The sequence below is a fragment of the Hydra vulgaris genome, chromosome 12 (genome assembly GCF_038396675.1).
Source record: "Hydra vulgaris chromosome 12, alternate assembly HydraT2T_AEP".
Taxonomy (NCBI): Eukaryota; Metazoa; Cnidaria; class Hydrozoa; order Anthoathecata; family Hydridae; genus Hydra; species Hydra vulgaris.
In genome coordinates this window covers 63,271,467-63,299,450 of record NC_088931.1, presented here as the reverse complement: position 1 = coordinate 63,299,450, position 27,984 = coordinate 63,271,467, and the positions used below count along the sequence as shown (strand labels likewise).

Here is a 27,984-nt window from a genome sequence, read left to right as displayed (position 1 = left end):
GGTCACTTATGGTAGATAAAAAAGCAAAAAATTTTTTACCAACTAAATCTATTTCTATGACAACAAATTTTTATTTGCGGCTTTTAATTGTATAAAAAGTTACATTGGATCAAATTTAAACAATAAAATGTTTAAAACCACTCTGCTCACGTACGCATAAGTATTTTAGTGGCAGCAAATCGTAAATAATACCACTGTTCGGCAGCAAAAATAACTATAGTTCTTTACTTGAATTAAAATATTAAAAATTATATTATTATTTAAAATATTTATTTAAACTTATTAAAGTTAATAAACTCATCAGCATGATAATTTCTTCTGTGTACAATCCGAAGATTGAAGCTCATATAGATAAAAAGCTATTATTGTTTAATTTTGATATATCAAAGTTATCAATTAGTTTTCAATTCATTCTCTGTGTCGGTGGAGTGTTTTTATGTTATCTTCCATATGGCTATTTTCAAGTATGCTTTGTATATAATTATACACAAATAAGATTTTGATTATGAGTTGATAAAATTGCTAATTAAATAATTGTTTATTTAAGTCAAGTCACGATCTATCAGTGTATTATTTATTTAAGTTACCATGTGAAAAAGTACAATAAGGATATTATATGGCTTTATGGTCTTATATCTAAATGTTTCCTTTATATAGATGTTAATTAAAAAAATTATTTTTATGTTTCCCCAGAACTCTTCTTTTGACAGGTTCAAATATTGCATAATTTTAATTTTTTTATTTTTTTACCAAAGACTTTAAACTCAGACCTCATAAGATGTTTACTTTGACAGAGACAAAAAACTATTGAGCAAAAATATTGTACAAATAATTTTTTTGTTATATTTTTAATTTAAATAAATAAAAATTTTGTTAAATTTTTATTTTCTTTCTAATTGCTTATATTGCTATCAACTGTATCAAAAAAAGTTCATAAAGAGTACTAAGTTTTTATTAAAAACTTGGTAATCTTGTTGAAAGCTGTATAAAATATTGTATGCAATGTAAAACTTAAGAAAATCAGCTAAAACACTTTGGCGAATAGTATGAAGAATAAATGCGAAAAGATTTTTAAATTTTTTTTTTCAACTACTACTGTCTAATTACAAAACTCAGTAAAATACAGTACATTTATTTGCCCATTAAGTCTTCAGTTAGTTAAATCAGTTTAAATCAAATTTAATTAAATTATAAAGACATATCTAACCTCTGCTACTTTATCCCCTACCATGAGCAGGTGATATTTTTTTTTGTAAGCGAATCTCCTAAACCTAAGTCTTTGTTAAAATAGAAAATTTTATAATACAACAGTGCAAAAAAAATGAAATATCAAGAACTAAACAAATGACCCAAAACATCAGGAACAACACAAAATATCTTTATTAACATAAAATACCAAAAGTTAGACAAAATATCTGGAACTATATGATTTTTTCATCTCTGGTCAAAAAATTAGAAGATCCTTTTAAAGATTAGTCATTTCAAGTAAACAAATGATTGAGAAAAAGGAAAGCAAATAATAATAAAAAAGATTACCATCTCCTGTGGTAGTGGTCCACTAGCAAAAGTAATGAAACATTTAGGAAGTAGTTATGGAATACATTTAACACTAATATTTACTTATTTTTTAAATATTTGTTTAAAAATTTTTAAAAGAATATATTTTTTTCTATTTTGTTTTAAAATTGTTACATTTTTAATATTATTTCAGGAGTTTTTGTTCAGTATACCGTTATTCAAACCATACGGATGGTACTTAACATTAGTGCAATTTGCTATCTATACAATATTAGCTTTTCTTCAATCAATATTTTTGGAAGAAGAAAAGGAAAGAAGGTTTGATTTTTTAAATTTAATTTAGATAGTATATCTTTTTTTTTTAATTTTTGTTCATTTTATTTATTCATTTAGTTATTAATATATATTAAAAATAGATTGAACTAGAAGTTTGTAGTTTTATTTTGAATCAAGTTTAGATACTGGTTTAGGTTTACATAAACATAGGCATTTAATTTAAAAAAACTTTTAAAATAGCAGTTAAAGCAACTCCAAGGTACCATAGAACCAGTGCTGTGGTTTGTGGATTAGAGTATCCCCCCTCCCTTCCTCCAAAAAAAATAATGTCATTAGGTCTTAGGCAGGAATGCAGGACCATGTATTTAAAAGTCACAAAATGATTATTTTTTCTTGGTTTTTTGTATCTAGGAGCTCCAAAAATATAAGAAGGTTTTTGAGCTACTTTTATGGAAAAAATTAAAACTATTAGGTTTGAAAAACAATCAAGTTTTGAGCCCAGAATCCTTATGTATAATTGCGCCAAAGACTCTAGGATTCCGGACTAAAAAAAATAAGTTTAAAGTCATTAAATCTCATGAATTTTTTTTCCTATTGCAAATCATAAGTCACTCAATCTTTTTAGAGCTCCCAGACACCAGGAAATAATGGAGCTTTAAAGCCAGAATCTTTTTTGGGACTCCACATCCCTGGCCCTAGGACTCCAAAATCTTAAAAAATCTTTCACTAGGTATTCCAAAAAGAAAAAAAATCCTTAAATTAATTAGTAAAATTAATATAAAAAGTAATTAATAAAAAAATGATATAATAAATTCAGATGGCTATGTTGTTTTGATAATTTACATATTTAAAAGGAATTTATATATTTAATTCCTTAAGATTTTCTGCTAGCATATCATCTTTGCTGTCTACGTCATCAGTATCGCTGCATGTTTGTATATCTTGAATATTTGCTATTTTAACTTTGTTTGAATCACCGATGTCAGATTTTCTTTGTTTTTTCATATACTTTAACAACAATAGGTCAATAATATTATTGTATTTATGTTTTGACCAAAGACTTTTGTTGCTGAGAATTATGGCACAATCGGCAAGTGTGTTGTGGTTCATTATTAGGCGTTTATCTGCTAATATGTTTGTGACAATACTAAAAGTTCTCTCGACTTCTGAGTTCGATCCGGATATGGTCACTAATTAACTTGATTTGCATCACTCCCGAGTCTTTCTCTTCAGCTATCCAATGTATTGGATCAATAAATTTCATACTTCTGTAAATGGAAAATTCATGAGAGAGATCTTGAAATCTACTTGAAAGTAATTCATGAATTTTATGAAAAATCACTTTTAATTTCATGCATTTTTTGAATTGTTTTTTCTTGATCAAAGTTATTCATCTTCATTACTACATTAATCTAAGAACGATTTTTGGGGTGTTTTCGTTTATCACCAGCTCTTTGAAAGGAACCTTTAATTTCATATTGATCAGTGACCAAATAGTGAATTACAAAGCTGTCATAAAGTTCATCTTCTTCCCCAATTGATTTTATTTTATCGTCTATTTCTATTAAAGTTCGTTAATTAGTTGTCGGAATTTTGTAAGGTAATAACTTTTTTTTGAAATTTTTTGAAGCTGAGACAATAACTTCCAAACAGTCTAAATATAAATCTACTTAAACAAGAAATGATTGATTCGATTCCGTGGTTGATACAATGTATTTTCAATAACTATTTGCGAGATTTAGTGCAGTGCAACCTAACCTGACAACACCGAGAGGAAGGGGGGACACATACCTCCTCTCCGACCAACCACCACTTTTTCTTTAGAGGCCCTTTTTTTTAAGAAATTGACCTATAAATTGACGATTTTTTTCATATAAGGGAGTGTGTCAAGGTCCCCCCCATACCCACTTCGAAAACCGCGTCGTCTGCCTTGACCCAATATAAGTTTTAAGTTATCTCACACCATTTTGGTTTGAAATTATAAGAAATAAAACAATCATTTTCTTTCTCTCTAATAGTAGTTACAAGTTTCAATTATTTATATAATATAATTATAGTTTCATACTACTTTACAGTTTTAATCAATGCTTAAACAAAGCAAAAAATCTATCAACAAAGTTTTTTAAAGAACTTGACTAGTAAATAATTGTCTGCTGCTCATAAACTAGTTGATTGTTTCTAATCACTGTTCTTTCTATGATCAATCTAAAATAATTAATGATAATGAAAACATGTATGCAAAAAAAAAACTTCAACATTGGTAAATATTCAAAAAAAAAAAATTTGAACAACTAAATTCTCTAACATATCACCGACAGGTCCAGCCAGGGGCGATTTTAGGAATAAAACCAGGAGATTGAATCCTTCAAAAGTGTTGAATGTCTCAAAAAAATTTTTTAACTGTTAGTCGAATGTTAACTCCCCTCTTTTTATATGGGGGGGGGGGGCAACAAACCCATTCCCATACAACTTGTGAAACTGGGTCTTGACAATTGATGATGAGGAAATATTTTAATAAACAGCTCATGATTAGTACTTTCTTAAAGGGATGAAGAAAAAAATAATTGTTTTAAAACTATAAATAAATAAATAAAAATCATTACATATAAAATGAGCATTACTTGTGAATGAAAGATAAAAACTTATGAATTATAAAACTTAAAATTAAATATGATGAAAAGTTTAAACTTAAAATACTTTATTTTCTTTAACAACAACAAAAAAATTATTACACAAACTGTTTCTTTAACAAAAAATCTATTAGTTTACAATTGCGGTTAAATGCTTTTACTTTACGACTTTATTTCTTCTAAATAAACGTCACGTAAGCGGTATCAAAAGATAATTTAAATATTATTAAAGATAAAAGTTTTTGCGTAACGCAAAACTGCTGAATTTGTAGGCAAATCGCTTTTTTGCAGGTAAGATGCGAGCTGCATAACACTTTGTAACAAGGCCTGGGAATGTTTTTATTCATAGCAGCATCAACTGTATCTGATTCAGATTCATCACTGCTGACTTCATCTTGTTACTTGAAATATGCTGTTATCAATTTCTTGGGTTGGCTTCTTGTACAGCACTTCTTGAAATTCCAAATGCATTCCATGGGTGTAACATGTTTGATGCTCAGTTTGAACCAGTTTTCCAAACTTAACCATCATGAAAGCCATCCATAGCTGAGCAGACAATGTTGCCACCAATGTTCAATCCAAATTCTGCCACTTTTTCAGCTGGCAGAGATCCAGAAATTTGAGTCAAGCCCAGATTTCAGTATATGTATTTTTGATGAATATTAATGTTCATCTACCTTGGATTTTTCACAGAAGTGTACTCATCCAGTGTAATTGAAAATCGTTTTCCAATGCTCAATAAAAATTTTAAATTGTTTTTAAGGTCATTTTTCATGCCATTTGCAAACTTTTTAACTGACTGGATTGGTTGCATTTAATTTTTGGGAAAATCATAACCTTTTTCACACATTGCAGATCGAATGAAAAAACTATTAACATTGGCATGGAAATTAAGACTATCCATTAGCGCTTGTCTTAAAATTACTTCTTCAATTGGTTGCCTTGGAAAAAAAGTTGAAATCTTAGACTTTTTTAATTCTGTTGCAGCTTTTGCTGTTAACTTTTTTTTGTGCTTGTTTTTAGATTCCATGCTTTTTGTCTAGGTGATATAGTAAACGACCGGGGTTGATATTTGACCGAGGCCAGGTTTAATAAAATATAGCCGGGGCCGGGTTTGTGACCGCGGCTGCATAAACATTTATACATCCTAAAGTATATATTTTTAATTCAAAATTCATGTTATATTTTGTGTATATATGCATATATAAATATCATTATAATCAACATGATCATCATAATCTTCATCATCATCATCATCATCATCATCATCATCATCATCATCATCATCATCATCATCATCATCTTCTCCTTTGGCAAAGAATACATCATATAAATACTAAAGTTTATATAAACATGAAAGGATATTGTATGCCAGCATCTAAATAAATAGCAAACATATAAGTTTATGTCCTTATTATGTATGCATAAGGCGCATCTCAAAAGCTTTTATTCCTTGTGGACTAAATGTTTGGAAGCCTTTATTGCTACTCTTAAATTTTGAGTCAAACCTCATTCTACTTTATATTTTTCATCATCTTCAGCAGTTGCTTTATTAATCATTTATTCCATTTTTTTACAAGAACATCTCTCTTAAGAACGAATGTCTTTTTATTATTCTAAGAAGCAAATGTAAAAAGGTCCTGCCTGATGTTAAGCTCTGTTATTCTAAGTTTACTAAATCTTGTATCTTATATCAGATGTTAGGTTCTAGAGACTTTTGATTAGTCTTCAACAATGTCATCAACTAAAGTAAGTCTAACATTTAATCTTATTAATTATATAATATTTAATAATATTTAATTTTTAAAAAGTGCTAATTAAGTGGTTCCAATTTTTCAAAATTCTAGAAAACACTTTGATCTCTCCAACTATCCTATAATTAGTCTTCACTCTGTTATTAGTTTTTTTATATAAAGGTTTTGAGATTATTAAATTATTTTTTACTAACTGCAGTGATAAAGTTATTCTTGAAGGTCTATACTCTTCTCCTACACTCTCCTCCTACACTCTTTATTTCAAGTAACTTTAAGGGTACCACAAGATATTTTTTGGTATCCTTAAATCTTTGATCCTGTGTTGTTTCTTTTTTAAAATACCAATCTTCATGAAAATTTAACATCTAAAGTGACTCTATTTGTTGATGACTCAACTTTATACTCTTATCTTGACAAAAAATCTTCATTTGGTAGTACTGCGCTCAACTTGTTTCTCTGCGCAGTGGCCTTGGTTGTCAAGGTTTGTGTTTCGGAGTTATATAGTTGAGAGAGGTTATAACCGCAATTAAGTAGCCTCCTCAACTGTAGTGGCGTTTTCAGCCTTTGGGAGGTGAATTAACATAAAAAAAAGTAATAATAAATTAGACCTGTTTTGTCTGCCGAGCTTGAGCCACTCTCTTATTGTTGTAAGGTTGCATTTCATTCTTTTTTCTACAAATACAATCATGGTCAATGCTCAAATGAGCTATCATCTCTATAACGATAAACCAAAACTCATTCTTGCTTGGCTTTTTATTCAACAAGATGCAACCTTTTACTATATCTGTCCCTTCATGCTATAAAAACTTTTAATAATCCAGTTTTTTTCCTTGCACATCAAAAAAACCATTAAACTATTAACCATCTTCATGTTTTTCTTTTATATACAATCTGCAATTGTTCAAGTCTTCAGTTAACCATTTCCTAGAATTTTTACTTATTCTCTATTATAAAATAACTCATAACTTAATAGTGGTTGCTTGCAATCTTGTTGGAAGTAAATTAGAGTTTGAAAATATATAAATATATGCCAGTAATTAATAAATAGTAAATGTAAGGATAAAATTATAATATATAAAGTATTATAATTTTTTTTCTAGCTCGGCTATGAACCCCTGCTAAATTTTATATTTAAGCCGGGGTCGGGTTTGAAAAAAGTCTCATTTTTAGCCGGGGCCCCGGTCACTTACTAAGGTGATACCACATTCTAGTTGTGGAACTTGAGTATATACTGATATTTCCATATATTTTTGCATGTCAATTTTTTTTCTTTGATTAAGGTGAAGTGTTTCCAAGCATCTGACATTTTGACCAAAAGCAAATCTAATTGATTGATAAATGTCACAATAAATACATCACATGAAAGTAGTGTCTTTCTTAAAATGTCCAGACAAAACTTAACCAACAGAATCAGTTTCCAAACGAAACAAACAACAGCATAGTTAATAGAAAATTGATTATTAAATCTTTAATTAAATTTTTAATTGACTGATCATGCTATTTCAAGCCTTGTAAAATATTTTAAAGCATTTTTGAGCATAATAATTTTATTCATTGTCTTTGTTTTTTAGATTTTTGTTAGAGAGACAAACAGTCTCTCTACAATGGAGGAGTTCTGATATACGTATAGGAAAACAATATACTTAACATTAGAAATGATATGTGCGTTTCTAAGGGTGATAAAAATTTTGCTCCTGAAAATGTTAGCTTTTTTTTAGAACAAAATAATATTCACAAAGGTAGAAAAAAAAAAAAAATTTCATAGTTAGGGATTTCAAATGAATTGATTGATTTATAATATGTATAATGAAAATCATTATTTACTGACATAATTTTAATGATTTACTGGTAAAATTTCGAAAAAAAGTTCAACCCTAATAATGATAAAATACTTGTCAAATTGCAAAACACTTTTCAAAATATGTGTAACAATCTATAGCAAATTTAAACTGATTGGTTATTTAGCAGAAGAGTTAAGACACACCAGTGGTTGGTGAACTTTAACTCAGAAAAACTCAATTTTTTTCAGCTAATTGTTATCGTAACAATCTTGATCATTTATCCTTCCTTTTCTAGGATTAACTTTTACTTCCAATCTTTCTTGGAAACCATATATCAAATCCATTGCAAATTAACATGCGAATGTTGCATCGTGCTTGCTAATTTTATACTCTGGATTCTATTCTTATCTTCTATAAACCTCAAATTCATCCTTGTATGGAGTACTGTTGCCATATCTGGTGCAGATCTTTAAATGATATCCTTTCTCTTTTAGATAAGGTGCAAAAACGCATTGTAAATATAGTTGTATCTGCTCTCGCAACCAACCTTTAAATATTGTCACATCATCGTAATGTTGCTTTGTTCTTGTTTCTATAAATACTATAATGGGCACTGCTCTAAAGAGCTAGTGTCTCTTACACCATCTACTAAAATTCATTCTCGTGTTATACGTCATTCAATTAAGTCTCATCTTTTTACTGCGACTGTTCCTAAGTGCTCCAAAAATCCTTATTTTTCAAGTTTTTCCCCTCGATCATCAGTTCTTTGGAATTTTCTCCCTTCTTCTTGTTCTCCTAATTCATATAATTTGAAATCTTTTTTTATAAAATTCATCTTTTCTCTTCCAGTAACTTCCAACTCTAAGAGTGGTTGCTTGCAGCCTTGTTTGAAGTAAAAATGTTAAAAATAAAATTCTGAAAAACAAAATTTTAATAAAAACCTTTAAAGGAGATAAACTTTACTATATTTACGCAGTAAGATATTTAAAGGTACTAAATAATCTTTAAAGGTACTAAATAATCTAACCACTGCAAATATGCTGTGATAATAAAATATTGTTAACCTAAAATAGTTATCAAATTTAACTAAATATGAATGTTCAGTTAATTTTATTATTTTGATTTTGAGTTTTAAACTTGTTGACACTTCTGTTGCGATCATCACCAAGCTTTTTAACTGATTTTAAAGATGTTTTTTAATTTTTTTAAGTTTCAAAATAACTTTTTTACACATGATTTACACTCAAAGGACATAACATAACATGAAAAAATTTTTGAAATTATTTAACCTATTTTTAGTTTTGGTTTCTGAGATATCTAGAGCTTGAATGTGTAATACTCTGGAATTGTTGCTGCTTTTTGTTCACCCTTACTTGGTTATGAGTTGTTGTGAGCATTCTTTATCATAACAAGATAATTGACTGAGTCTGAATTAAAGTTCTGTTTGCAAAGTTCTATTTGCATGAAAATATTTTTTATATTTACTTTTTTTTATATCTTATATTTTTAACTTTAAAATTGTTTAACTCAAACTCTTAAGTTAAAGTTGACTTTTTTCTGTAACTAACTAAACAGTAGATTTGGCAGCCGCTGGTTTTATTTAAGTTGAAATGCGTGAAATATTTTTGTTGAATACTTGAAATAAATTATCTCAACTATGAATAATTTGGCTTGCAGTTGTATAAACTAATTTCAGCCTGTGAGCTTATTAGTGCTGGCAAGAAAGTGAATCTCTTCAAACACATCTAATAATCTAAATAAGTTGTGACTAGTGAATTTGGATTTATGAACTTATGAAATACTCCATACCATATTTCCTGTATGATTTTTATTTTGAAACTAAAATTTAACTTTAACTAAACTTATGCTGAGTATGCAAAGTCATTTTATACTTTATGTAGCTTTTTTTTTCCCTCTGGCCCATATAAACTATGGTACAAACATTGAGTTCACCAGCTACTGTAGAACAGCTATAATAAACAGTGTGATAATAAATATATTATACACAGTGATGTTTTTCTTAACTTTCTTTCTTAAGAATTTAATTTTTATTTCTTTGACACAATTTAAGTTGGAACTTAGTTCTTGATGATTTTCATTATATTGGAATTTAAAGAAAACTTTGTATTACCATTTTTTTTATTATTATTAATAACACCATTTTATATTTTTTTATATTTTTCACATTATTACATTTTGTATATTTTTACAGGATTCCTTTGAAAATATATTGCATTTTGGCTCTCCTTGCTATTGGAACTATCGGAATGTCAAATAAGTCACTAGGTTATGTTAATTATCCAACACAAGTCATATTTAAGTGCTGTAAATTAATTCCTGTCATGTTGGGTGGCATTGTAATACAAGGTTTTTTTTTTAATTGTATATAATATGTATGCTTTTTTAATAACTTTGTACTGTTTTTTTTTTTAATTTTTTTTTTTTTTTAATGTTTAAAATTAAATGTAAAAATTTTTACATAATTTTAAATTTAAAATTATGTAAAAATTTAATGTTTTACAAAACAATTTAATTAAATATTTATTAGTATAGATTACTACCACATCTATCATAGATGTAGTAGTAGATTATTCATAGATCAGCAGTTAAAAGGTTCGAAGTTCAGAGAGAGAGAGAGAGTTGCAAATAAAGTCATAAATGAAAATTTGAGTGTAGCGGTCTCCTCTGGAGCTTGGGCATTTAATAATAATAATAAAAAAATATGTATTTTAAATAAAATGTGTTTTATTGTCAGCATGAATTGGGTATAACTTAATTTCTATTAAATTTCTATTAAATTAAATAGTAGAACTTAATTTCTATTAAATTTTTTTATTTGTAATAATTAGTCAACAAAAATTTGTGGTCAACAAATAAAAAAAAAATTAATTGTAGCAATATTTTGATATAATGTATTATAATATATGTTAATATGAAATATAAGTTAATATGAAAAATTATTCAAATGAATTAATAAACAATTATGATTTGTTGTTTCAAATATTAGGAAATTGAAAAAAAATCACACAACAAAATTAAAAAAAATTAATTTTAAAAATACAGGACATAATAGTTTGTATGATTTGTATTCTTTATATCCTATAATATACGGTTTTTATTATTACACTGTATTTAAACTTTCATTTTCTTACTTTAATTTTAGGAAAAAGGTACAACCTATTAGATTTTATAACATGCATTTTAATGAGTATTGGTTTATCTCTATTTGTACTTGCTGACTCTACTGTATCACCTGAATTCAGCTATATAGGTTGGTTAATGATGATGAAAATGATGATGAAGATGATGATGATAATGATGATGATGATGATGATGATGATGATGATGATGATGATGATGATGATGATGATGATGATGATGATGATGATGATGATGATGATGATGATGATGATGATGATGATGATGATGATGATGATGATGATGATGATGATTATAATGCATATGTAGTTTAATGTAGGTGTATTATGCTTGAGCATTGCTTTATGTGCTGATGCTGTTATCGGAAATCTTCAAGAAAAAACTATGAAAGAGTTTAATGCTTCTAATACTGAAGTGGTAAGAATAATTTGAATTGTAAATTATGAAAATGATTTGAATATTGAATTCAAAATTTGTACTAATTCATAAAGTAAGTATTATAAATCAATATGGTAAAATGTTGTTAGAATACCAAAAATTAAATTATAATTGTGAAGTATAATATCAAATTATTAACTATGTTTAATCGTTAAACTATGTTTAATCGTTAAACTATGTTTAATCGTTAAACTATGTTTAATCGTTAAACTATGTTTAATCGTTAAACTATGTTTAATTGTTAAACTATGTTTAATCATTAAACTATGTTTAATCATTAAATGTGATAACTCATCCTATGTAGTTGTAAAGTAAGCATCATTTTTATTTAAGAATGGTAGTTAAGTAGAATTTTTGAGTTAAAGCAACTGTACATATTTTGCTTGATAATCAATTGAAATCACCAAGACACACCTTTACTTTTTACTCTAGGTATTGTTTCAAATCCTTAGAAAAAAACATGGATCACCATGATCCAACCAGCTCTCTCCAAAACTGCTAAAAGGTGTTTGCCTTGAAATCTATGTAGCACTAAGTCTTCTATTTAATCAGTGTCTGTCTCATTCATTTATGCCATATCGATTGAAACTTGCCAATGTAACACCGAACTCAAAATTACCAAACCCAAGTAACTGGTAAGTCTTCTGTCCAATTTCTCTCACATCTCACCTCTGCAAGACATGGAAAGAGTTAGTTACCAAGTTGTTACCAAAAGTTGTTACTAAGAAAAAGTTGTTACCAAATTTATAATCCACCATATTCACTCTATCTTTAAAAGCAGCAAACATAGCTTTTTACCAGGTTAAAGCACCATGAACACCTTCCCATGTGTTATAGAAAACTGACATCTCCAACAAAACTAAGTTATTTACTGTAAACAACTATCGCAGTACTACCAACATTCCTATATAAATGAATGGTAACCCTCTCACTGAGTCCTCTTTTTTACATCTTCTTGGATTATTGTTTACTATTGACCTTTCATGGAAACCATATATACAATCCATTGCTAAATTACCATCTGCTAAAGTTGTTTCTCTTTATCATGCTTGCCATTTTTTCTCTCCTGATTCCACTCTCTACCTCTAAAAATCTCTTATTCGTCCCTGTATGGAATATTGTTGTCATATTTGGGCTGGTTCTTCTAATGACGCTCTTTCTCTTTTAGACAAGGTCCAAAAGCGCATTGTAAATGTTTTCTACAAATACTATCTTGGTCGCTGCTTAAAGGAGCTATCATCTCTAGTTCCATCAACTAAAACTCAATCTCGCCTGACTCTTCATTCAGCAAAGTCTCATTCTTTTACTGTATCTGTCCCTGCATGCCTTAAAAACTTTTATACATCTAGTTTTTTTCCCCGCACTTCAATGCTTTGGAACTCTCTCCCATCTTCATGTTTTCCTGACTCATACAACCTTCAACTTTTCAAGTCTTTTGACAACTGTTTCCTTGCTGTATTCTTTTTTTCTAGTAACTTCAAACTTAATAGTAGTTGCTTGCAGCCTCATTGGTGAATCGGAATTAAAAAAAAAAAAAATCTGCTCAAAGACAAAAAAGAAAATTTAATTATGATAAAAAAAACATAACAAGAAAATTTGAACAAAAAGAAAATTTAATCATGATTTTTGATTTTGTTTAAGCTAAATTTTAGATTCTTAGATCTAATATTTTATTTTGATTCACTCCCAACAAGGCTGCAAGCAACCACTATTATGTTAGGAGTTACTAAAAAACAAAGAATAAAGTAAAAGAGCAAAAAAAACCGTTGACAGAAAACTTGAAAATTTTTGGTTGTAGAGTCAGGAAAACATGAAGGTGGGAGAGAGTTCCAAAGGGTTGAAGTGTGGAGATAAAGTTAGACAAATAAAAGTTTTTAGAGCATGCAGTGACAGATACAGTATAAGAATAAGACTTTGCAGAATGGTGAGTCAACCATGAATAAGTTTTGGTTAAGTTCCTTTGAGCAGTGACCATTATAGTATTTGTAGAAAAGAGAAAGAAATCCAACTTTATGACCATGGACAAGTCTTGCCAGGAAGCGCATGCAGTCACAGTTCTTGTTTGTCTACATTTAAGGTAATATTTTTAGACATAATGACCGCGGTATTTCGCACCTTTTAACTTTTAAAGCGTTTCAATAACACACACCAAAAATCTAAACTTATCTACTGAAAAAAAAACAACTATACTAACAAAAGGAAACAAAGTTGTAACAAAATATCAAATTTTAATTAAACTAGAAAAATTTAACAAGTTTTAAACAAAAAATTAAAAAAAAAAAAATTTTTTTTTAAAATTTTTATACAACTTTTATATTTTTTTTATAGGGTGGTTGTTGTTTTTGAATTATTTTTAGTTAATGAATACAAGTTGAGGAAAAAAACATACAACATTTTTTAACAATTTAACAACAATTTATTTTTTTCAATTTTTTTTTAACATTGAGGTTTTACAATAAATTGTAAAGCATAAATTGCCTGTCAACCTAGTTATATAATACTTGACAATTATAGAATTTGTATTTCCAAAAAGCACGTGCAGCTGCACACGCTTTTTGGAAAGACTTGATGGAAGAGAGGCTTATGCTTGACAGATAAAGTAGGTCCAACTACATTTACAATGTGCTATTGGAACTTGTCTAGAAAAGAAAGAGCATCATTAGAAGAACCAGTGTTCTAACAGTATTCCATACCAGAACAAATAAGAGATTTGTAGAGGTAGAGAATAGAATCAGGAGTAAAAAAATGGCAAGCACAATAAAGAGAAGCAACCTTAGCATCATAACTTAGCAATAGTTGTATATATGGTTCCCATGAGAAGTCAGCAGTGAGCAATAATCCAAGAAGGCGTAAAGAATAAGATTTAGTGAGACAGTTGCTATTCATCAATATAGGAATGTTGACAGTATTGCGATAGTTGTTTGCAGTAAATTTGCAGTAAAGTCTTACACTCATTGTATAATCATTGTAAATTTGAGATTGATCATGAGACTTTATGCTAACAGCAGAACAACTGAGTGGCAACCTGTGAAATGTGGAATTAATTAAAGCAGTACGTTTGGGCCTGTTTTCTTCATACTCGATATAACTGACATTAACATTACATTTGACTGTAATGCAGAACTTTACAAGTTTACTAATGACATTCTCACATTTATTGTCGGAGACCTAGCCCACTCAGCTCTACAACAAGTTTGCAACAAAGTTAAAAGCTAATGCATATAATCAAAATATCATTGAACATGACCAACTGCAAAATCATAAATTCCAAGTAACAACCTTGACACTCCATAATACTTGAATATATAACCTCATATAAATACTTAGGATAGGGCTTAAATGTAGAAATAAACACTGATTAACAATTCTAGTGTATCAAATCTAATTTATCTTTAGATCAATACCTATTAAAAGACTCAAAAATAAGGCTTTCATAGAGAAATACTTATTACAATCTACTTAAAAATTGGACTAATAATAATAAAAATAAGCTAAACTAAAAATAAGCCAACTAATCTATAGCTCAAAATTAAGCATGAAATGCAACAAATTAAGCATGAAGTGCAAAAAATTAAGCATGAAATGCAACAAATTAAGCATGAAATGCAACAAATTCATTTAAAGAACTAAATTTAAAACTAATTAGAACTAGTCCAGAAATTTCCCTTAAAAGTATAGCATGGAACATACAGAAAAATAAACTAACAATATATGGTTTCCCTATTCAATTAATTAACAAAGATTTAAAAAAAATACTGCCATATAACCAACACAAACTTGTTACAATAAATATTATTATGAAAAAGAAAAAGAGAAAATTCTACCGATAACAGAGACATGCCAATAAACTAGTTGTGTTATGCTAATTATGCTAATTATGTAGTTATGTTAAGGGTGCAGGATTGCAAGTAAATCTTAAAAAAATAGTTCTACCCAAAGAACATTGTCTTATAAAAGATGGCCAACATAACTTATACAATAGTTGACTATAACATTTTAAATCTTAAACTCAATAATTCCTAAATTTTTAGACCATTGAATTTATATAAAGATTTATAAAAAGTTTAATTACTGCACTATGATATGTTATGCTATGCTCTATGATATGTTAAAAAGGGATTTAATTTGCGTTTTTAAAAATATAACAATCTATTATTATGTTAACATATCATGTAGATTATTTATGTTAACATATCATGTTATCATGTTAATATATCATGTAGATTGTTTATGTTTCATTTTTCACCAAAATTTTTCAAAATTGAAGAAATATAGTTTTTTTTTTACCCAATCAGATCTTAGTAAATTTGAAAGTTTATAATCTATTATAGCCTTTATTTTATATATATATATATATATATATATATATATATATATATATATATATATATATATATATATATATATATATATATATATATGTATATATATATATATATATATATATATATATATATATATATATATATATATATATATATATATAAATTAGTAAAAAACACTTATCTAACTTTTTTCTTCAACTTGAAGTTTCACCATTGCTGGATCATCAGGAAGAGTTACTAAATCTCAAAAAAAATTCAATTTATAGAAAAAAATATTTTACAGGAAGTTATAAATTATTATAAAAAAATTTTAAATACTATATTTTTTTGGTTAAGGGAAAGTTACAGAAAGTAATTATTAAATAAATTTCTTTGTAATGGGGATAGTTTAATTTGGTCATTTGTTTTTATAATTTTTTAAGAGGTATTTATTTTCGTGCCTACATTTAGAAATTAATTCAGATTTTTTATTTAATAAATTTTCCTGATTTAAATGAGTAATTATTTCAAATTTTTCTTACAAAAATAGCATATATTTTTTGGAAATGTTATTATAGGCAGGGGCAGATTTTAGAATAGACCATTGTAAATTAAATATTTTTTTTTTCTTTTAAATCCCAAATAAATTTTGACAGCATAGTCTCATTTGAATATTTTTTGTGTTTAAACGATTGTTTGTGGTTGGCATAACGTTTTTTCCATTCCCCTCAGTTAAGCCAATATATTGTTTATCAGGGTTATTTTGTGAGGAGACAATGCACTTGTAAATTACATTTTTCGAAAGGCATTTTCCATTTAGAGGGCAGTCTATATTTTGTTTACAATTACAATAATCAATGTTTTTTTCTTTTATTTGTTCATTTTTATTAATTAACGCGTAGTTGTGGCCTTTTATAATTCTTTCTAAATTTTTTGTACAACTATAACTTACTTTAATGGTATTTCTGTTAAAAATCTTATGTAATTTATTAGAGGGAGGGAAATTTTTGTCTACTAATTTTAGAAAAATTTTACCTATATTTGTTGAAACATTTTTGCTGTACAGGGGGTTGAACCAAATTATGTTTCTATTTCTATTACTCTTTTTTGCAATTTTCTTTTCAAATTTTAGCTCGAAATTTTGAAAGCCACTTTTTTTAAGGGCATCTTCATCGCGCGTTTAGAGGAGTTAAAAATATTTTCATTAGAAGAGTTTTGGTTTAGCTTATTGTTAATTATATTGGAATTTGTTTTAGAATTTGAAGGGGATGGTTCGAATTCACATTAATATACAATAATTCGTCATTAGGCTTTTTGTAAGGCTTTTAGGAACTTTCTGAGAGGTTAAATGTGACATCAAGAAAATTTACTATTTTTAAATTTATGTTTATTTCAATTAGGAAGCCAATGTTTTTAAAAACTTTAATAATATCTTTTCTAATTTTATTGAGTTGTGGCCCTGATTTTTTATGCATTATTATTAAACCGTCGCCGCAATAATGACCTAATTGATTAATTTGGATTATTTTAGCTAGGGTATTTAAAATATATAAACCTACAAATTCGCAAATTTCTTCCGTAATTCCCATTCATCAAAATTCATCGTAACTTCCCATTGTTACATCAAAGCATTCGTGGGTGGTTTTTTTCTTCCACGTTTCCTTTTTAAAATAGAGTAAAGTTTTTCTTCAGTGCTTATAGTGCTATCCGTATAATTAATATATATATATAGAGTATTTTAAGAAACTAATTGCTTTTAAAGTATTTTAAGAAAAAAAGTCTGGAAATGAAATTTTTTACTTAAAGAATTTGAAAAATAACTCAAGAAGTAAACTTTTTTTTTTTAGTTTCTTTATCTTATGGCTGTTGCTATTTATGACTTCTTAGTTTTTGTTATCATTTAAAAAAAATTTTTGTTTTAAATAAAACAGTAAACAAAATTCTTATAAATAAAAAATTTGCTTTTTTATTTCATTTTTTATTTTTTATACTATTTTTATTATTGCATGTAATTTTGACATTACAGAAATGAATTATTATTTCCTAAATAATTTTATCATACAACTTATTTTGATCTTAATAATTTCATCACCCAGCTCATTTTTACTTTCCTTATTATCTTGATGTGATAATACCTGACATTCAAGACTTTTTATTCCGCTTCTCACACTTCTGCCATTCAAATGGTTTTTGTTGCTAGCTCATTTAGGCTTCTATTTGATTCTGGTTTATATACTATTTTTGAGCATTCTAATAATATTCTTTTAGAAATTTGTAATACTGATAGTACTATGTTGATAGTGCTATGTTAATGTTGATAGTACTATAGCAGGGAAGTTCATTGTAATTGTTGCTCTATATAATAGTTGGATGACATTGGAACAAGATTTTCAAACAATCTAAATGTTCAAATCAATAATTGATTATAATTGAATTAAAAATAATATAATAATAAGAAAGAAATGTTTAAACTTTCAAAAAATGAAGTAAACATTAAATGTTTAATAATCTTAATTGATTTAGAACTGTTTGTGTAAACATTTGTTTAACCAGATATTCCTTTATTTATCAAAAAGATAAAATTGCTTAAAAGCAGACTTGTCTGACTTAGACAGTTTGTCTGACTTAGACAGTTTTTGTCTTCATAAAATTGCTTCATAGAATTTGTTTAATCTGTCATGAAAATCATTTTTGTTTTAAATCAACTTTCTCAAGGTAAATTTAAGATGTTATTTTTGGTGTTTACAGTTAATCGTATTATTTTCAGGTAATTGGTTCATAATTACTTTGTGCAATTATGGAGGAATGACGTAGTTCTGGTAAAGATTTTTGTATTCTTTTTCAGTAAAAGGTTTTACATTTTCCGAGGATTTAAAGATTAGTATAGCATTTAATTTTGCTCAATAGCAATTTTTATTGAAAAAATTTAAACTTTTAAAAAATATGCTATATATATTTTAATGACTTTTGCTTTTAAAAATATAAAATTAAATGTTTCTATTTTTAAATTTTTGGGTTCAAATGTCAAACTTGATATTGCTTATTATAAATTTTTTACTAGCTTGGAATCTTTTCAAAAATTGCATTGGTTCTAAGGAGTGATACATTAATGATTCCCCTCTCTCTCTCTCTTCCCCTCCCTATTAGTATTGATTTGTCTTAAAGAATATTCAAAGTTTGCTTTTTTTTTTATATCCTAGGGATGTCACTCCAAATTCATATTTCTAAACAATTAAAAAAATCAATCTTTTTTTATTTTGCACTCATCACAGCCTTCATCTTCGTCATTCTTATCATTAGGAAGCATCTTGATTTTGTCTGTTTTAAAATAAATTTTACATATCTATTTTGTGATTTATATAATATATATATATATATATATATATATATATATATATATATATATATATATATATATATATATATATATATATATATATATATATATATATATATAAGGATTTTTGTTATTATATAAATATTTACACACAAGTCCATTTTTGGAAAAAACCACTTATATTTTAATTTCTTAATGTCATAAAATAATTAATTAAAAATAAAAATATAGATATAAGGATTTTTGAAAAAGTCTAAACATAAAAAAAAAAAAGTTATTTATTTTATTTATTTTTATTAAATGTTTATGAATTTAAAAGTTATTTATTATTTTATTAATTTAAAAAAATTTTTAGGTTTTATATTCTTATGGAATTGGTTTTTTCTTTCTATTCACGATTTTGCTATTTGTTGACTCTCTACATGACAGCTTCATATTTTTCAACAAGGTATAATTTTTGTTGACTCTCTACATGACAGCTTCATATTTTTCAACAAGGTATAATTTTTATTTTTTATCAAAATCACTAGTTTTTATGATAATAAATTTTAGTTTTAATAATTTTTTTATTCTTCATAAAAGTTATTATTTTCAAATTTTAATTATTTCAGGATCCTTTTACAACTTATGGATATTCTTTAATGTTCTCTATATCAGGGTATTTTGGTGTAACATTTGTATTGACTTTAGTTCGTATTTTTGGTGCATTACTTGCTGTGTCAGGTAGGTTTTTCGTTAATCATTTTTTACTTTTTTTTCCTTATTTACCTAGACTTTGATATTTCTAGATAATTAGCTCAAAATAAGAATTAAATTTACTGTAGTTAAATTTTTACTACTTACATTTTACTGACAGATTAGCGCATTTATTTTAAAAATTTGTCCTGATTGCAAACTATTAACTAGTTATTGTATTCTTGCCAAACGTCTTAGGCCTTGTTAATCTAATTGGCTCAAGTCTTAGAAAGATACAGCTCTTCCAGAATCTAAGTAGAATTTTTTTTTTTAGTATTTTGAAATAATAAGGTCTTAACTAATATAACAGTTATGGATGTATTCAAAATTACCATAATAGCATGTCAGAAAGCATTGATCAGAGATATTGGTATTGAAATATTTATTAGCACTTGAATTCTTTATGGTGTTTTATCTTGATTTTGTTTTTTAAGATTTTTTCAATGAATTTTTAAAAAATTTTCAAAAATTCAATTTAACATACAGAAATTTTCAAAAATTCAATTTAACATACACTGGTCAACAAAGTTTTGTAACAAAAAAGGTGCTTACTAATTTTGAATTTCGCAATTTGACAACAAGAGTAAGTTTGGCTTTCACACACTTTTTGTGTTACATGTTTGGGTTTGCTATTGAATATGCAAGCAAATTTTGATCTCTGCTTTTTGCTGTCCCAATGATTTGGATAGAACCAATCAACCACTCATCTTATTTTTATTTTAGTCTTACTGATATAAAAAGTATTACAATTAAAACAAAAAGTAAAATTAAGTATCCTGACCTGCCTTTGGTTAAAACACTGATCCTTCATGAAGAACTACCTGTACCAGAACCATCTCAAAGTTCCTATCTGACATCTATCAGTACCACCCTAAAGTTCTAATCTAGCATAGATGCCAGATTAGATGGCATAGGCCAGAAACAATCAAAAACAACATGTTAGATCTTGACTTTCATAAAGCTTCCTCATCTAATGAACCATATCTACTAACTCAAGGAGATCTCAATGATTTAGTATGTGGCTTAAATTTGTTTAAAAACAGGTAGAACCTTTGAGTTCTTGATTAAAGGGTTTGAATTTATTACAACAACAAAAAAAATGTTACTTTAGCAATCGAGAGCTAAAAGTTTTTTTCATAAGATAATCAGCAGGTAATAATGTCAGCATAATGTCAGCATAATGTCTTGGGTATAAAATATAAAGCAAATAAGTGGCATTTATTTATAGATAGTTCAAAAGAAAGTTTAAAGGCTGCTTTTTTATATATAAACAATAAACTTCCCTCTGCATATAAGCAATAGACTTCCAACATGAAAGTTGAAAAGAAAACCCATTAAATTTATCTTCGAAAAAATTGAATATAACAAGCACAACAGAAGTTAATGAAAATAATGAAGAATGTTGGTTTTTAGATTGATGACTTTAATGCTATGGCTTGAAAGAAGTGGTTTGATTTTTCACAGATACACCATATGCAGCCAGCTTATGGAAGAGACCAGCATGCCAATCTTTATGGAAAGCTTTAGATATGTCAAGAACAGTAACCCCTGCCTTGCCGCCTCATTCTAACACACATTAGGGTCTTGCAGTCACAGCAGTTAGCAAGTCAGCCGTAGAACGAGAAGATCAAAAACCATATTGATTGTCTGACAGTTATTTGACTCAAAATGAAATTTGTTGTTCAAAGACTTAAAGACCTTGCTAATAATAGAGAGAAAACTGATCGAACAATAGTTGGAGGGGTCAGAATGTTTTGCTGAGTTTTTAAAAATTAGAACCATGGATGCCAATTTTCAGTAGGCAGAAAAACAAGGTTCAGTTGAGCATTTATTAAATAGTGTAGAGAGAATTAAAGAGTGTTTTGGAGAACACTTTTGTAAAACTATGACAGGAATGTTGTCAGGACCACAACCCATAGAAGAATTTAATTGAGAAATGACTTTAGCAACAAAAGCTGGAGTGATTTGGATGTCCAATAATGGGTTAATGTGTTTAACTGGAATGGTAGGATTAGTATGGCCATTAGATTCAAGAGTAGAGTCAGAAAAAAGGTTTTTTGCAAATAGTTCTGATCCTTAGAAGTTATAAGACTCATGAATTAGAGATGGAATGTTTGACTTACCTTTGTTAATTAAACTGTTGAAGATTTTCCAAAAGTCTCTAGAGCCTAACTTCTGAGATAAGATATAGGATTTGTAAACTGGTAATAATGAAGCTTAGCATCAGTCAGCACCTTTTTACATTGATTTCTTGCAATAATAAAAAGGCGTCATCCTCAAGAGATTTTTCTTTTGAAAAAGACAAAAACTACAATTAGATATAGCAGCTGCACAAGAATGTGGAAACCATGGAGTAGAATAAGGCTTGACTTGGAACCGACAAAAAGGAATAAGAGCTTTCATACCTGCCAAGGACACAGGATGTTTTTAGGAGGCACATTTATTACCGTAAAGAGAAAAGACCAAGGACTGTCACAAAGAAAATTACCAAAAGAACCCAAGTCACCTTTAGGGTAGTTGTAAGTAGTCAGGTGTTCAGAACCACCTAAAGGAGAACAAGGAAAAAGATAAAACTTGGATTCATGAAAAACTTTGTGAAAGCTATGGATAGGAGTGGTGACAGGCAATTCATGAAAGATGATATATTTAAAGAAAAGCTTAGTAGTTTGGAAAAATCGCTTTGGGATTCATGGAAGTAACTTCTAATTTTCTAAGAAATCACTGATCAAGTGTATATAAAAGTATTGTCATGGAGCTGTTTTCTACTTACAAGGCTTTGAGCTTCTTTTTTCTGATAATATCAAATGATTAACATATCATGTAATTTTTTTGTTTTTGTCTGAGTTATAAAGTGAAATTAAAGATTTAAAAAAAAAAAAATTTAGTTCCAATGATTGTTATCATTGGAACTAAATTTTTTTGTAGAATAATATAGTAAATTTCCTGAATAGACTCTTTTACTATCAAAAAAACTCATTAATATTACTGAAAACCATGTTCAACTCAATAATAAACAATTTAATAGCCTATTAACTACTTAATTTTTCTAGCCCATCAGGAGGATGGCTGTTTGTTTTATCCAGGAATTCACACTTTCATCAACATTATGCCAACATATGCTAAAGAAGGCAATAACCCAGAGTATTAAGCTTCAATATACCAAATAAAGAAGATATATAGATGTTATTGATGATGAAATGGATTTAAAATACCTCCATATTGCTGATCAGTGTCAGATATATGTTAAATCTAAGTATGATAAAACTTGCGTGATTTTTGATGGATATGAACCAGGACCATTGTCATAGATAATGCGCATAAAAGCTGTTGTGCTTGAGTACTGTTGTAGCAGTGGGAACGAATATTTTGGTATTGTTGATGTTTGCATCAACAATAATGAAATTGATGTACTTAAAAATAAGCTCTCTACCTCTGCAACAAGAAGAGTTAGGCTTGGTTTCTGATAATTGTAGAAGTGTTGTACGACAGTTTTGCAATTTTGTTATGCAACAATTGTTGCATAACAAAATTGAATTTAGTGTATCAGCTGCAAGTCAGGAAATGTAAATAAAACAAAAATTTATGAAATAACATTTTAATAAGTCAAGATGGGACATAATAAGCAAAGTTTACATAAATGTTTAACTAATATTTATTCATATAGAAAAACTGTTTGTGTGTTCTGCAATTGCAAACTTAAAAAAAAATGTTGTACTATAAGTTGTGAAAATAATGAGACAAATGACTTTCAAATGAAACATTTAAACATGAAGATTACTAATAATTAAAAATTACTAATAAAGATTACTAATATTAAAAGAGCATTAAAACATTAAAAGTACTATTTTATTTAAAAGTTAGAGAATTAGGCTATTTTTTTTATGTTATTTAGAGAATTTTTCTTATGTTATTTAGAGAAATCTTTCTGTTTGATAAAAAAGTTACAAAACATAATAAATTGTGCTCACAAACCTCGCCTCATTAGCCTTTAAAAAGTATTTTCTGGCTTCAAGTATGTACTACACAAAATTTTGGTCCAAAGGTGCCAAATAAGTCTTAATAGAAATTTATTTTAGGTTACCCAATTTTAATTGAATATAGTGCCAAAGTACATAGGAACTATTCAAATATGTGACAGACTGCGTAAAGAGTATTATCAAATATCACATGGGGGAAGGAGGGAGGCGAGTTAATTGCAGTGTGATGTGACTAAAAGAACTTTAAATAGCAAACTCTAATGCAATGAGAAAATCCTGGGAAAATGTGTAAACAAAAAAAAAATTTTGTTTACACATTTTCCCAGGATTTTCATTTGAAATTCAATAACATCGAAAATGTAAAGAAACATGATCTAAAATGATTTTGCAAATTTTACTCCATAAGAAAATTACATGTAGTAAAGCAGCTTTGGTGTAGTGGTTAGGGTTCTAGCTTCAGAACTAGGGGTCTGTGGTTTAAAGCTGACTCTAGCCATATATATAACATTGGTAAGGAAGGAGGTGTGAACTTCCTTGTTAAATGCTATTCTGTGATGTTTTGTGATAAGACCGAAAGGATTTATTGGAACACCTAAACAATTTAAAAAAATTGTATACTAATTTTGATACAACGATTATGGAAAAACCAATTAGGAGCAGTTACTTAAAAACAATTAATATTGCTATCAAAAAACTTATTTCATTTTTTAACAATCTTTAAATTTGTATAAATAGAGTAAGAATTTTATTATTACAGTTGATCAAAAAATGATTTGAATGATATCATGTAAACAGGTACAAGATTTAAAAAAAATAATATTTATGCATAATCGATATTATTCTTAATTGCTATCAGATCAATAAATGTTATTTTTGAATATTTTATTATTATTATCATTACTTTTAATGTTTGGTGTCACTCATTTGATCAGACTATTGTTCGAGTGACGTCATCCTTAAAAGCTTAATTCAATTGTAATAATAAATTTTAGTATTATTTATGTTATTAGTAATATAATTTTTATTATATATTTATTTTTAATGTTATGTTTGAATAAAAAAAATAACTTGTCTTTGCTGCTTAAAAAAAGTGCATTTTCGCAAATCTATTTATGAAGGTTACTTAAAAGCATTCAGAAACAAGCCAAAGCAAAAGTCTCAAGCAATACTCAATAGTTCATACTCAAGCAATGTATGGTCTCTAAAGTCTCAAGCATGGTATGGCCGAGAATAAAACAAATTGCAATACAACTTCCGATTTAAATATAGAAGTTGAAAAAAAATTGAAAGAGCTGAAACAAATTAAACTACAAAAAAAGGTTGGTATTTTATCCTACTGGACAAAATTGTCAAACATTAACACACCAAAAATGTTTGTGACCAATCTAAAACTACTTTTGATCATGAGACTCTATTACAAAAAATCCAGAGAAAGAAAAAGAAAAGAAAACTGCAGTTAGTCAAAAGTTTTAACAAACACGCCCAAAAACAAGATCAGTTGAAAAATGAAAATTCTTTTTTACAGTATACCTGACTGAAAAATAGAAATTATAACTTGTTATCACAAGTGGATTACCAAACACTACAAAAAGAAAAGAAACTTTTGATAGCAAAAACCAATATCTTGTACTTTGTCAAATAGCTACTGAGCGTTAAAAAGCAATCAGACTATAAATAAAAAGAGCAATAAAAGCTTTAGATTCAGATACTAGAACAAACAAAAAACAAACAAACACAAATGATGATGCATAGGGAGTACAAGGTAAGTTGCGGATCATGGTTTTTTAGTTGCTCCTTCACACAAAGCGGGATGACAAGCATATCAGAAAAAGTCAATACTTCCTTCATATTACATTTTACGGAGTATAAAATGTGGTTTAAAAAGTTAGACTTCATCCTAGTTGCTCAACGTCATCTGAGTTCACTTGTGACAGTTGACATCATTGACCTCAACTGGCCTTCAAAAATCATTGAAGAACATGGAACTCCAATACTTGAATATCAAAGTTCTATTTGGGAACAAATTTTGACCTTAACAGAATTTCAACAATTTTATTTTTTTTAAACACATGCAGCTATTCCGATTAAAGTATACACTTATGAAAATTTTTATTTCCTTGTCTTTGAATAAAAAAAAATTTCACGTCACACACTCAGGCAAGGAGGGGGTTCTCAAAATGTAACATGTGGGGAGGAGGGACTCTAAAAACGGTAAAAAAACTGTCGCGTATTATTTGAACAGCCTCATATAATATTTTTTATTTATTTTAGTGACTACCTTTAGAAAAGCTGTAACTATAATTTTATCATTTGTAATGTTTGCTAAACCCTTCACTTTGCAGTAAGATATTTATTATTCTTTTTATCGTTTTACATTAGTTTTTGTTTTAAAATTGATTTAAAAAAAATAATTTATGCTTTTTGTGCTAAATTAATGCTTGTTACATTTTTCAATTCATTTTATTTAGGTACGTGTGGTCTGGTCTTGTTGTATTACTAGCTATTGCCCTAAATATGTATCAAAAAAACAAGCAGAAAATCGATCTTCAAATTGATACAATCGTTCATCAAATTAATTTAAGATTTTGTAAAAAACATAAACACATTCAAATTTCAGTATGACCATGGTAGAAGCAATTTTTTTATGTGAATACATACATTTACATATTACAAGTTTTCACATTTTTCGGATTTTTTAAATTTCTATTTCTACTTATAATAGTTGTTAAAAACTAAAAGCGTAGAAACTACTAATATTCGAAACTACAAGTACAAGATGTATAAGATTTAGGGACTAGGAATCAGTGTTATCAGTGTTATAAAATTTATAGACTGGGAATCAGTGTTTTAATCAATATTTTTTTGTCAAAAAGCATGGTGCTCAAACAGTTTAGCACCAAAGGAGTTAACACTGTTTTAAAGAAAACAAAATTAACTTTTGCAGAGGAAATAATTATAAACTAATTGTTGGTTTATATGTTAGTTAGCTCTACCCTTAGAACCAATTTATTTTAGGGAATAAGACTCCTCAAAATTTTCAAAAATAATGAGATATTTCCTGAAACGAAATCTATCGCTTAACAACAAATAAATATCGTTTTTTAAACTTTTTTAAAACGTAAAAGCAACGGATTTATTACTAAAAATTTAAAAGTTTTGTAATAAAGTAGTGGTTTGTAAACCTTTTTGCATTTTTTAGAAAAATGTGTACATGTCAATTGTACAATTGTAGTTGTAAAAGTAGTTGTAAAAGTTATAAAAAGTTATAAAAAAAGTTATAAAAAGTTGTAAAATTGTAGTTGTAAAAGTTATAAAAAAATACATAAGTAATAGTAGGGGAAAAAAGGAAAAACATTTCATGCTTAAAAAATCTTTTTTCAAGTTAAAACAATTTGTGTAACTTATGAGCTTGCTTCTGGCACACCAGGTCTGGATAGTTATAGATAGTGTGGTGCAAGCATCTGGCTCCACGTGTATTCTGTTTCTGTGTTTGATTTCAATGATACTAATTTGACTAAACCTAATTCCATATTCCCAAGAAGCCGAGAATGGCATATTTTTGATTGGAAAGTTCTGTTGTTGCTCTATCCAAAACTCATAACCATTGTCCTTTTCTTTTAAATGGTTTTTCATCATAATATCTGACTGCAAATTTATTAGCTCTTTGTTAAACTATTAACTAACTATGTTAAATCTTCAGATATAAAGGCCATTGATTCTTTTGCAAATGGCAGAGCTAATTTTTCTCTTTGATTGAGTCAGAGTCAACCCACTCTAAAATTTGTTTAATGTTTTCTCAGTGGTTCACAATTTCTGAAATAAATTTACATACCATTGTTTTTATTCATAAATACACACAGTGGTACCAGTTCTTCGACATAACATTTAGTGTAGTAAAAACCGGAAAAGTTTAAACTGTTGCAACGATATCAACATATTTCACGTATTCAACTAGATCAATTTTCTTTTGTGATAAAAACTCTTTCAACTCCTCTCAGACTCTTAGTTCAAAAAGATAGCGAAATAAATTTTCTTTTAACTGCCAACGCTCAGTTGTTAAAACCGGCATACCATC

At 27.7% G+C, this 27,984-nt stretch overlaps 1 protein-coding gene across 1 annotated transcript; it reads left to right on the top strand.

Moving 5' to 3' along the window:
- Positions 1-122: 122 nt before the first annotated feature.
- Positions 123-26,596, top strand: LOC100199956 (adenosine 3'-phospho 5'-phosphosulfate transporter 2). Its single transcript, XM_065814058.1, has 9 exons — positions 123-464; positions 1,712-1,836; positions 10,172-10,326; positions 11,123-11,230; positions 11,438-11,535; positions 19,553-19,645; positions 19,809-19,920; positions 26,181-26,250; positions 26,378-26,596. Exons 1-9 carry the CDS (start codon positions 306-308, stop codon positions 26,529-26,531), a joined length of 1,074 nt encoding a protein of 357 aa, XP_065670130.1. The 5' UTR covers positions 123-305; the 3' UTR covers positions 26,532-26,596.
- The last annotated feature ends 1,388 nt before the right edge of the window (positions 26,597-27,984 follow it).

Excerpts from the sequence above, each read along its gene's own strand:
- LOC100199956 (XM_065814058.1), top strand. The coding sequence starts at position 306 with ATGATAATTTCTTCTGTGTACAATCCGAAGATTGAAGCTCATATAGAT. Across the intron at positions 465-1,711 it reads TTCCATATGGCTATTTTCAA|GAGTTTTTGTTCAGTATACC; the intron begins GTATGCTTTGTA and ends ATATTATTTCAG. Across the intron at positions 1,837-10,171 it reads GAAGAAGAAAAGGAAAGAAG|GATTCCTTTGAAAATATATT; the intron begins GTTTGATTTTTT and ends ATATTTTTACAG.